The following is a 12,866-nucleotide window of genomic DNA, read 5'->3' as shown; positions in this document are numbered from 1 at the left end:
GGGGGAAAAAACTAATGATATTGTGCTAAGATACTATTATGTAGTTGCTAAATATACTTACAAAGATGATGTATACCAAATGGGAAAAAAATTCACAAATATTATACAGGAGTTTTATAAAGATCAAAAAGAGAATAAACAAAGCAGGATGGTAGGCTGAATTATTACTTTGTAAACTCCTAATATTATGTTGTATTTGTAGACTTTTTTTTTTTTTTTTTGAGTTGGATTCTCACTATCGCCTAGGCTGGAGTGCAATGGCAGATGGCATAACCATGGCTCACTAAAACCTCAACCTCCTGAGCACAGGCAATCCTCCCTCCTGAGTAGCTGGGGTTACAGACACACCCCACTGTGTGTAGCTAATTGTTTGTTTTTTTTTTTAAGAGATGAGGTCTCCAACTACTGGGCTCAAGCGATTCCCCAGTCTCGGCCTCCCAAAGTGCTGGGATTACAGGCATGAGCCGACTGCATCTGGCTGTGTAGAATTTCGTAAAAAACAGTTTATAGGGCAGGCACGAAAAAGAGATCTATGAGAGCCTAGTGCAGTGGCTCAAGCCTGTAATCCCAGCACTTTGGGAGGACTGCCTGAGCTCAGGGGTTCAAGACCAGCCTGAGCAACATGGTGAGACCTTGTCACTACAATAAATAAAATAAAAAAAAAATTAGCCAGGCGTGGAGGCACATGCCTGTAGTTCCAGCTACTTGAAAGGCTGAGGCAGAAGGATCATCTGAGCCCAGGAGGTCGAGGCTGTGGTGGTTGTGAGTGTGCTACCGCTCTCCAGGCTGGGCTATAGAGTGAGACTCCAACTCAAAAAAAAAAAGAAGTCTATGGTTTCTTTGATTTCTGAAATGAAGAAAAAATTCTGGGATTCACACCTCACCTCCAGTCTGACTATTCAGCTGGGAGGTACAACAGATTCCATCAGATTACACTTAGAGGCTGACTGATGATGGGGGAGGCAAACTCTAGCAGGTGTCACCATGGGGTTGAACCAACTTATGCTGTAAAGAACAGACATTTGGTCCAAGTTAAGGACACCCCACAGTCACCTGAGAACTACATCTAGAACCCTGGGAGTCATGCTGTATGCCGCCTCACCAATAGGGAGGGCTCGGCAAGCCTGCATACGTGTAACATGTAGTCAACACACACGTGGCAGTAGATTGTGTCCCTCCAGGAGAGGGAACATGCTATCATTAATCCTTCCAAAGTTACTCACGCAGAGACAGTCCCCACAAAACTTAAGCCAAATCGCTGCACCCTTTCACCCACCAGCAGATAAATTATTAATCTGCTGCCCAGAAGCCGGGCTCGGTGGCTCATCCTGTAATCCTGCGCCTTTGGGAGGCTGAGGTGAGTGGATTGCCTGAGCCCACGGGTTCGAGACCTGCCTGGACAGGCGAGACATCATCTCTACAATAAATCAAAAAATCAGCCGGGCGTGGTAGCGCGTGCCTGTAGTTCCAGCTACGTGGAAGGCTGAGGCGGAAGGATCGCCAGAGCGCAGCAGGTCGAGGCTGTGGTGGCCGGGAGCAGCCACATGCTCCAGTCTGCACTCCAGGTGACAGAGTGAGACTCCAACTCAAAAAAAAAAAAAAATCTGCCCAGGTTACAGCCTTTCCTGCTCCTTGGGAACAAAATCACAGACAAGGCCAGTCACAATCTCAACTTAACTGGGCGCCCTTTCACAAGCTGTTGGTTTGGACTCTGGTTTCCACAGGAAATCAGGTGTCAGTTCAAATCAGTACGAAGCTCCCCAGATGGCTCTACAAAAGTCTGCTTAACCCATAATGGAACCAAGGTGGGCTGGTGTCAGTCTCAGTTATAGGTCCAGGGAAGAGGGTAGGGGGCAGACACTGAATTGAGAGGATAAGGACTCTGGAGAGTGTGAGGTCACAGGCAGCAGCTCCCACCATGATACGCTGCCCAGTTCCATCTCCAAATTAGGAAGGAACCAGATGATAAATGGGAAGCTACCAAAATGAGGCTTGAGACAACAGGGAAACCAGAAGAGGGTGGACTCTGACATGAGAGCCGGGCCAAGACAGAGGACTCGCTAAGAGGAGAAGAAACCACCACTCCTCATTCTTCCAAAAGCTCAGGCAAATGTAACTTCCATCCAGCTACCAGCTACTTTCTCCACCTTCTCAGTCAGGAACTGGCTGCAAAGGACCAATCAGGCTTGTTTCCGGAACACAATGCACCATCATAAGCCCTTAAAACAAGAAAGCTTTGTAGGCTGTTTATTCCCTCCAGGAATCTGAAACAGTAATCTTTTTATTTTTTTATTTTTGAGTGGGAGTCTCACTCTGTCGCCCAGACTGGAATGCAGCGGCATGCTCCCGGCCACCGCAGCCTCAACCTGCTGGGCTCAGGCGATCCTTCCGCCTCAGCCTTTCAAGTAGCTGGAGCTACAGGTGCATGCCACCACACCCAGTTAATTTTTTGTTTTTTTTTTAATTTACTGCAGAGACAAGGTCTTACTGAGTTGCCCAGGCTGGTCTCGAATTCCTGGGCTCAGGCAATTCTCTCGCCTCCGCCCCCCAAAGTGCTGGGACTACAGGCGTGAACCTGGCTTAACGATCATTTTCAATGCCAGGCTTCTCTAGACTGAAAATAATCTTGGGCAGTCCCTTTTATCTGAGACCAACCCAGCAAATACAAACCTACTGTCACCTCCAGTCCCCAAGATTACTGCTAATCAATGATCTACTGAATGGCAGAAAGATTCTACCTCAGAACTAAAGGCTAAAAGGTTGATGGTTTGACATTAAAAAATAAAAATAAAGAACTAGAGGTAAAAATGTATGAATAGTGGAGAACTTGGTACCCTATAAAGTCATCAGGGTCCAATCTAAAACAAAATCCATGAACACTGAGAAATAAAACTTAAGTTCCAACTCCTAGAACTTCATTTCTTAGCAAATCACTGCCTCCTTCTTCCACCCTAAAGCCAAACATATAGGCTATTGCTTTGCTAAGCTCTGGTCTGGTCACATGGTTCTTTGAGCTATGTCCACCATGTTTTCCTAAGCTTTGGCCGCCTCACCTACCTTGGGGAGGTGAATCTCCTCTCCAATTTATTTTCTAAATAAACTATATTTTCCAATCTGAAGAAAAAAGCCAAACATATAAAGGTCCATGGTGTAACATGTCTGTGGTGTACAGCAAATGTGATTTCCCAGGATGAGGCGACATATTAACAGAAGCGATGGCATGTCCTCAGGATGGGTACCACAAGGCTGAAACCCATGTCTGAGGTGACCCTGGAGAGTATTCTGTTGCTAAGAAGTGCAGGTGCTTACTCTGAGGAGGAATCAAACAGAGGTCAGCCCCTTCTGAGGGTATGGATTCCTTTCCCAGAAAAAGTATTTACACACCAATTCTCACAGAGTTTCAGGAGGCTCTCAGAGACTCTCACTGGGGATTTAGTCACAGTGTTCTTAAGGCAAGGGAGGTTTTTCTCCACATAAGTGGAAAATCAATGCAGATGCAGGCATGGCTACCAACTCCATAGACTGGGCTGAGCCAGAAGCCCTCTGCAGAAGATCCCAAGACTGAGCAGGACAGACATCTAAGTATGGTGAAGTGATAGGCTGTGTCCCTGGAAACAGGAACAGCATGCCAGTGAGTAGCCAAGGGAATGGCAGAAGAAGCCTTCTTCAAAACAAAACTTAGTTTGTGCTTTAAATAAAGATTAAAGTACATATTTACTTAGCCCCAAACCAGTAGTTCTAAACGCAGTTCTAAAATCATTAAACCATATTTCTTATCAAAAATAGATGTCATAAAAATAAAAACAGGCCAAGCTCAGTGGTTGTAATCCCAGCACTTTGGGAGGCTGAGGTGAGTGGAGTGCCTGAGCCCACGGGTTTGAGACCCGCCTGGGCAACCTGATGAGACCTCATCTCTACAACAAATCAAAAATTAGCCAGGTATGGTAGCACGTGCCTATAGTTCCAGCTACTTGGAAGCCTGAGGCGGAAGGATTGCCGGAGCCCAGCAGGTCGAGGTTGCGGTGGCCAGGAGCAGCCATTGCACTCCAGTCTGGGTGACAGTGAGACTCCAACTCCAAAAAATAAAAATAAATAAAAACAAAACGAAATTTGAACTGGCACCTGTAAGATGGTGATATAGCCGGGCTTGGTGGCTCAGCCTGTAATCCCATGCTTTGGGAGGCTGAGGTGTGTGGATTGCCTGAGCCTGTGGGTTCGAGACCCGCCTGGGCAACTTGGCAAGACCTCATCTCTACAATAAAATAAAAAATTAGCTGGGCGTGGTAGGGTGCGCCTGTAGTTCCAGCTACTTGGAAGGCTGAAGCGGAGGGATCACCGGCGCCCAGCAGGTCGAGGCTGTGGTGGCTGGGAGCGGCCACTACACTCCAGTCTGGGTGACAGAGTGAGACTCCAACTCAAAAAAAAAAAAATTAGCCGGGCATGGTTGCACACGCCTGTAGTTCCAGCTCCTTGGAAGGCTGAGGCGGAAGGATCGCCAGAGCCCAGCAGGTCAAGGCTGCGGTGGCCGGGAGCGTGCTACTGCACTCCAGTCTGGGTGACAGAGTGAGACGCCAACTCAAAAAAAAAAAAAAAAAAAGATGCTGATATAAAAGACTGTTAAGTGGAGAGGGATGGGGGAATTCCAGAACGTTCCAAAGGAGAGTAGTTCTCTTTGGTGAAGGGGAAAAATGGTCTTGCCTTTCTGAAAAGGAAGTAGCAGAAGCCAGGCTGCTAAGGCCCCTGGGAAGGGACCACCTGCCACGCACACCCTGAAGTGAGGGTTCACCCTGTGGGAAATGTTAACAGGAAGCGCCAGGGGTTTCTGAGGGGACAGGACAAACAAACAAACTCACATGTGTGTCAACTACCCAGGCGTGAAGTGGCAGAAGATGCAGATGAGGGGCACCTAACGGGAAGGCTATTTCAAAAAAGTCAAGCAAAAACAGTGACAGCCAGGGCTGATGGAGGGGCTTACAGAAAGAAGCCAAAAGAACAAGATGGCAAACTGAAACCAACAGGTTCCATGGGAAGCCAGGCTGAAAGAGAAAACAAAACAGCCCAAGCAATGGGCAAAGAACAATGGCAGACACACCCAGGAGCACTGACTGTGAGCCCTTCAGCAGAGGGCAGGGAAAGTGAGGGCTCATGACCCCACTACAGAGAGCCCCTGGAGAATAGACCCTATGTAAATGGGAGAAAGAATACTTTGGAGATACGCAGGGTCAGGTCTCAATAGGCGAACGGACACTTCCCACCTAGCACACAGCAGCAGGTCTATTCTGGGTGGTTCCACACCACAGACCTCAGAATATGTGGAGGTTTAGGGAAGCTGACCTCAGCCCAAGGTAAAGAGAGTATTTAACACCACAGGGTATAAAAAGAGGACAGCCGGCCACTCTGAGTGATGATCTCTCCAACAGTGGAAGCAACCAAGAAGAAACAAAATGCCCAGCCTATGAGCAATTCTTCAGTTCTAAAATCATTAAACCTTCGAGAGGCAAGCTGGCTAAACAGGTCACTAAGGGACTACAACACAATCTTCATCCTTATGAGGCCTGTTCAGTATTTACAGATAACCAACACATTAAAAATTACTCAAAACCACTTTCTGATGAGCTATTTCTCAAAACATGTTGCCAGCAAAGCTCTCCTCTCTAGTCTCACCCTCCCACATCTTGCTCCAAATGTCACTTCCTTCTCTGAGGCAGTGTGCTGAACTCTAACAAAGTTCTTAGAATGTTTGCCTGATTCCCTGGAGACTTCTGATTAAATGTGTCATTAAACACAAACAACACTCTGGAAAAATCAAGCACTGTATTTCTTATTTAAGGGCCTGGCATGAAAGCCAGGAGCAAGGGGCCTCTATGTAAGACAGATTTCAAGGTTATTTCCTTAGGAGAGGGATGGTGCCGCTGCCCTTTTTAAAGTAAGTCATTACTATTCTCCATCTCAAAGTCTCTACTTGCTTCCAATGAGGACATGGTAAACATAAGATGTATGTATACATCATATACAATGTAATTACCAAAGATTTTCTAAAATAACCTCAGAAAGACAGGGACAACTTTTCCTAGAATGTGTTAAAAACAATCAGTCTCATTATTTTAGCCATACAACATATATTTTTTCTTTTTCTGAATATTTCAGTAACATGTTAAATACTGTTTTGAGTCTAGTTACCAAAACAAAATAAAAGAAGAAGATAACAAAAAATGCACACAGACTCCCAGTACCAACAATCAGAAAACACATTCCACAGGGCAGTGGATTTGCTGCCTGGGTAATGCATCACCATGGCAACAGGCAGGCTGCTAAGAAACCAAGAGAGGATAAGCCCAGGAGGGGCAGCTTCCACCTCAGGTCCCAGCATGCAGGCATTTCTCAGAGGCATCCCTGCACCAATCCCCTAAGAGTGGGAGATAGTGTAATGCACTCAACACTGGCTACTCAAACGGCCAGTAGCACAAATACCTTTTACAGCAAGATCACTTGTCTCTTCTTCACAGAATCCTGCTTCTGGAAAACACTCCGCACAGCAGAATAAAAACACAGCCCACTTAATCATTCAGAAATAGCACATGCTTAATCATTCAGAAATAGCACATGCTCAGGGGCAAATATTCCTCTCATCACCTAAGAAATCAGTGGCAATAAAGCTCCTAAGCTGGCTAGGCTGACATCCCATCATCTCTGGTGCCAATAAACTGTTAAAGACAAAGGTTCTTTCTTTCCTGCTTTTCCTCACCTGCAATTGCCTCACTTTTTAATTTTCCTCACAAGGCGGATCATTCCAGAGCAAGAAATCTATCGACACAGAGAAGGGAACAGATGCCTCAGGTAAAACATCTTTGCAACAAGAGACACTGGGGACAAGAATGCAATCTTTGTGGATCATACAACAGTGATACAATGAAAACTTATTTAGAGAAGGGAAATTTCTAAGTAGTTCACTCAAGAACATTCTAATTCAATAAAAACTGCTAACAAAGCTCTTCTTCCAAAACATCAACATACCAGGTGATGAGCAGAGATGAACTTAAATCACCTTAGATAAGATTATGTTGCAACCCCCAACCATGAAAGTGAGCCTCTGGCAGGACTGCTCAGATTCTAGTCAAGTGAGCAGGTCCAGGCAGGGGCCAGAGGCAGCATCTGTGCAATGTTTGCTTACATCTCGTGCTGTCCGGCAGGCGACGCAGCCACCACAGGGTACTGGCTCCCTCCATTGACCCTGCCAACCAGCTGTGTGGCCTCTGCAGATCTGCAGAAGACAATACTATGCTAACTAGACTTCATGCAAACCCCACTTAGAAAATTCAGGATTCTCAACTTGTCTACATATTGTTTATTAACCAAAAAGTTTCAAAAAGAAGCCGGGCACAGTGGCTCACACCTGTAATCCCAGCACTTAGGGAGACGGAGGAAAGAGGATTGCCTGAGCCCAGGGGTTTGAGACAAGCCTTGGCAACTTCGCGAGACCTTGTCTCTACAATAAATCAAAAAGTTAGCCAGGTGTGGTGGCGTACACCTGTAGTTCCAGCCACTTGAAAGGCTGAGACAGAAGGATCGCTTGAGTCCAGCAGCTCAAGGCTGCAGTGGCCATGATCAGGCCACTGTACTCCAGTCTGGACAACAGAGTGAGACTCCAACTCAAAAAAGTTTCAAAAAAAGAGCCGGGCTCGGTGGCTCAGCATAATCCCGCGCCTTTGGGAGGCTGAGGTGAGTGGATTGCCTGAGCCCGCAGGTTCGAGACCCACCTGGGCAGCGAGACCTCATCTCTACAATAAACCAAAAAATCAGCTGGGCGTGGTAGCGCATGCCTCTAATTCCAGCTACTTGGAAGGCTGAGGTGGAAGAATCGCCGGAGACCAGTAGGTCGAGGCTGCGGTGGCCGGGAGCGGCCACTGCACTCCAGTCTGGGTGACAGAGTGAGACTCCAACTCAAAAAAAAAAAAAAAAAAGTTTCAAAAAGAAAGTTTGAGATACATGTGTGTCTACTATAAATGTCACTTCTGGCTGACTTTAGTTCATATTTACTAGAAATACTGCCTTCATTTGAAATACTGAAATCCAAAATTTTGACTGCAGCATGAGTTACAGCAAGATAACAGACTGCCACAGAATTCTAATGTAATTATGTTCCTCAGAGGGCTGGTGTTAAGTAAAAAGCAGAACACAGCCGGGCTCGGTGGCTCAGCCTGTAATCCCGTGCCTTGGGAGGCTGAGGTGAGTGAATTGCCTGAGCCCACGTGTTCTGTGTTCGAGACCCGCCTGGGCAACTTGGCAGGACCTCATCTCTACAATAAATCAAAAAATTAGCCGGGCGTGGCAGCGTGCGCCTGTAGTTCCAGCTACTTGGAAGGCTGAGGTGGAAGGATCATCGGAGCCCAGCAGGTCGAGGCTGCGGTGACCGGGAGCAGCCACTCCACTCCAGTCTGGGCGACTGAGTGAGACTCCAACTCAAAAAATAAAAATAAAAAATAAAAAAATTAAATTAAATTTAAAAATTTAAAAAAATAAAAAAAAATAAAAAGCAGAACACCTCAGCAAGAATTAGCTATTATGATCACCTGTAGTTCCTGCTAATCAGCTAAACCAGTGGTTCTCAAAGTATGGCCTAGAGAACCCTGAGGATCCCAGTGACTCTTTCTGGAGGTCTGTGGGGTCTAAATCCTAATAATACCAAGACATAAGTTGCCTCTTCATTCATTCACTCACAAACACACAACGGAATTCTTGTGGAGACATATGACATGTGACACTGCAACAGACTGAATACAGAAGCAGGTGAGAATTCAGTCAGGTGTTATAGAGATTGTGAAACTAGCCACTCTTCTCACTAAGTGTGTTTGTGTTTGTGCTTAGGAAACCAGTTTTTTCATTAAAAAACAGAATATGTTAACATGTAATTGGATCATCAATACTTCTAAATGATTACTTTTTAAATTATCCATTTAATTTGTAAGATGCTCAAAGTCAACAGATACAATCCACATAAATGAAAGCTCCAGAGTCTTCAATAACTTATGCATGTACAGGGATCCTGAGACCACAGTTTGAGAACCTCCGGGTTAAGCATTTCAAGAACAGCCAACTTCTGGAACCAAGCGGGGGGATGATAACTTCCTCAAATTACAGTTGGTCCCCTTTTCAGATTTACCTTAAATCAGAGCCACCAGAAACATCTAAGTTATGTTGGGCTCTGTGCTTCTGCTACCTACATAAAATTCTCCCCAACAGGCTTGGGGGGGGGTTCCCTTCTAACCAGGACACAAACTATTATAAAGGTCAACATTTCACTTGAGCCCAAAGTCACTCTTGATGTGTCAACTCTTAAAAACAGCTTCTTAAAATTAATTTCAGAAAGATACTGTACTTAATCGTGATGAAGAGGTGGCACTGTTACTAAGTACATTTCATGCGCTTCCTGAGTTGACATCCACTTGGCTACAATCACACAGTCACTCACCCATGCTGAGCACCTATTACATGCCAAGTACTGTTCCACATGCTGCAGGTGCCACAAGCATCAAAACAAATATATCACTCCTATTCCTTCTGTTGACAGAAGTTCAGATTATTTCTGGGTTTTCTGTTACAAACCACTTCTATAGAAATTCCTGTACACGTCTCCTCCAACACATGGACAAACATTTCTCTAGGGGACCTGTCTAGGACAGGACTACTGAGTTGTGAAGTATACACATTTTCACCTTAATTAAAAACTGTTGGCCAGGCTTGATGGCTCAGCCTGTAATCCCAGCACTTTGGGAGGTTGAGGCGAGTGGATTGCCTGAGCCCACCCATGGGTTTGAGACCAGCCTGGGCAACTTGGTAAGACCTCATCTCTACAATAAATCAGAAAATTAGCCGGGCGTGGTAGCGCATGCCTGTAGTTCCGCTACTTGGAAGGCTGAGCCGGAAGAATCGCTGGAGCCCAGCAGGTCAAGGCTGCGGTGACCAGGAGCGGCCACTGCATTCCAGCCTGGGCAACAGAGTGAGACTCCAACTCAAAAACATAAAATAAAATAAAAAAATTTTAAAAAGCAAGGAGCGAAAAGGAGTCCATGTGACAGGCTACCACTTGTATTTAAAACAAACAAACAAAAAAACAGGAAGGAAGAAACAGCCCCCAAGCACCTGCCTAGGGAAGGCTCCCAACAGGAGCTGGTACCAAGTTGTCTGAGGCAGGCCTGGGGACAACAGTGGGGGGCGGGGGGAACGACACATTTTTTCCTCTATACCCTGTTACACTGATGGACGCAAGTATGCAGCCACTAGGACCCGGCTCTGATCGGCAGGGCTGCTCTGGTATCAGACTCACCTCATAGCTGAGTCTAGCTGGACTACCTAGCATATGAACTCCCAGCTCCCTAACTGCTGTCTACCTACCCTGGCTTGTTTTCCTGACTCATAATTACGCCCAGCATATATATTTTTAATAAGTCAATTTAATTGTTTGTTTAACTCGCAACAGCCTTTGAAATGAAAGACGCCAAGGGAAATCGCAAAAGACAAAGATGTTGATAACACATTATTTTTATTAGTGGTGCAGCACCAAACACAGTACTTACTAGCTAAGCCCCTGTGTATTAACATGTATCAAAGCCTTATTGCAACCCAGTGACACAGGATAAATGCCATTTCAGAAATGAGGAAACAAGAATTTAAGTCACTTACCCAAGGCCATACAGCTAGTGTCAGCAATGTGATACTGTTAAACTTCTATTCCACATTATCTCAGTTCCAACATATGGGAATCACAAATTTCACAAGGTTAATTTTTAGAACTTTGTGGAATAAGAAAGCAATGAGTACTTTTGTAACAGTCATCCCAATCACTGTACCTATCATCACTGTTTGTTTTTGTTTTGTTTTTGTTTTGTTTTTGAGTTGGAGTCTCACTCTGTTGCCCAGACTGGAGTGCAGTGGCCGCTCCCGGCCACCACAGCCTCGACCTGCTGGGCTCCTGCGATCCTTCCGCCTCAGCCTTCCGAGTAGCCAGAATTACAGGCATGCACTACCAGGCCCGGCTGATTTTTTGATTTATTGTAGAGATGAGGTCTCGCTGCCCAGGCGGGTCTCGAACCCGCGGGCTCAGGCAATCCACTCACCTCAGCCTCCCAAAGGCGCGGGATTACGCTGAGTCACCCAGCCCGGCTTAAACTTTTTTTAAAAAGGCAAGCAGGGCAATGTAATTAGTACTTTCCTCTATTGATTTGAAGAATACTGTATCCAGAACTTCTTCCTGATGGCACAACCAAAAGGAGTCAGAAAGTAAAGCTTAGAGCTTGGTAGCCAGTAATCTAGCATCCCATGCTAGAAGACTGCCCCGAAAAGCTGCTGTAACCACCCTGGGCAACACAGCAAGATCTCATCTCTACAAAAAAATACAAAAATTAGCCAGGCATGGTGGCATAAACCTACAGTGCTAGCTACTTGGCAAGGACTGAAGCAAGAGGATCACTTGAGCCCAGAAGTTTGAGGTCACAGTGAGCTGTGACTGCGTCACTGCACTGCAACCTGGGCAACAGAGCAAGATCTGTCTCAAAAAATAATATAAAAGCAGGTCGGGCAAGGTGGCTCAAGCCTGTAATCCCAGCACTTTGGGAGACCAAGGTAAGCAGATTGCCTGAGTCCACGGCTCGAGACCAGTCTAGGCAACTTGGCAAGACCTCATCTCTACAGTAAAAATAAAAAAAATTAGCCGGGCATGATATCGTGGGCCTGTAGTCCCAGCTACTTGGAAGGCTGAGGCGGAAAGATCGCTGGAGCCCAGTAGGTCCACGCTGGAGTGGCCGTGAGTGTGCCACTGCACTCCAGCCTGGGTGACAGAGTGAGACTCCAACTCCAAAAAAAAAAGCTGCAGTGCACACTTGTCTAAATGGCTTTGGTCTTGGCCTTGAGCACTTTCTAAGCATGGCTCATGCCCCATTAGGTACTGTCCCCAGCAAGCAACACCCTGTCCCCCTTCCTCTTCCCCATAGCTGCCTGGACACTCCAGTTTCACACACCAAGAAAATGGAGGACCAAGTTCTTCTTCTCTAATCTAGGAAACTCCCTATCACTCAATCCAACACACTTCAATTCTCATAACATGTATTCAAAACACTTGTCAGCTAGGTGAGGTGCACACAGTGATCCCAGCACAGCTGAAAGAGACGGATCACCTAAGCCCAGGAATTCAAGGCTATGGTGAGCCATGATCAGAGTGAGACCCAGTTCAAAAGAGAGACAGACAGGCAGACACAGACACAGACATACTCTTGTCAAATGCACTTCAAGAACTTGACAAATCACTGATAACCAAACAAACTCTTCTTCCTTCAATAATAATACTAATATTTCCACAGAATAAAAGTGATTTACTTTTGATAAACAGGGAATTTAACCAAAATTTCTGGGAGGTGAGCCTACAGTTCTTGCTGATATTCAGCAGCCCAGACTATAAATTCAAGTCTTGTATCACAAAAAAGTAAAAATAAAGTCATCCAATAAATATATTTATTGCATTAATTTATTGGATGACTACACGTATATGTAATACATCCTAGCATCTCTAGGAAACACTCCTCCCTCAGCGTGTGGCAAGCACCCTTCACCGGCTAGCAGCTACCCACCTGACAGCAGTCAGGGCTTCAGGGGCAAAGGTCACATCCCAGGCACCACACCACACACTTTACACTTATCTCAGTAACACTCCTTTCACAAAATGAATCACCCAGCAGCAGACCCTCTGTAATTCCAGTATGACTCCATTTGTGAAAGTTCAAAAATGGCCATTTTTACAAACACTGTGTCAACAAAGTCATTTCTCCTGGGCCAAGTGAGACAGGGTAGTGGATGGAGAGGCGCGGGGGGGGGGG

The 12,866-nt window shown here is 45.8% G+C and overlaps 1 protein-coding gene across 6 annotated transcripts in view; it reads right to left on the bottom strand.

Moving 5' to 3' along the window:
* PSAP (prosaposin) overlaps positions 1–12,866 on the bottom strand; it is a 34,575-nt gene that overhangs the window by 18,914 nt on the left and 2,795 nt on the right. For 2 of the 6 annotated variants that reach the window (XM_021710753.1, XM_021710755.1), the window contains exon 2: positions 12,603–12,612. The exons of the other annotated variants lie outside the window; for them this stretch is intronic. In XM_021710753.1, coding sequence (XP_021566428.1) covers positions 12,603–12,612 — 10 coding nt within the window. The remainder of the gene's footprint in view (positions 1–12,602; positions 12,613–12,866) is intronic. 6 annotated transcript variants of the gene reach the window in all.

This window comes from Carlito syrichta, unplaced genomic scaffold (assembly GCF_000164805.1).
Source record: "Carlito syrichta isolate Samal-C Ts95f unplaced genomic scaffold, Tarsius_syrichta-2.0.1 Scaffold301031, whole genome shotgun sequence".
Taxonomy (NCBI): domain Eukaryota; kingdom Metazoa; phylum Chordata; class Mammalia; order Primates; family Tarsiidae; genus Carlito; species Carlito syrichta.
The sequence above is the reverse complement of the archived record's forward strand: the minus strand, read 5'-3'. Positions and strand labels throughout refer to the sequence as shown.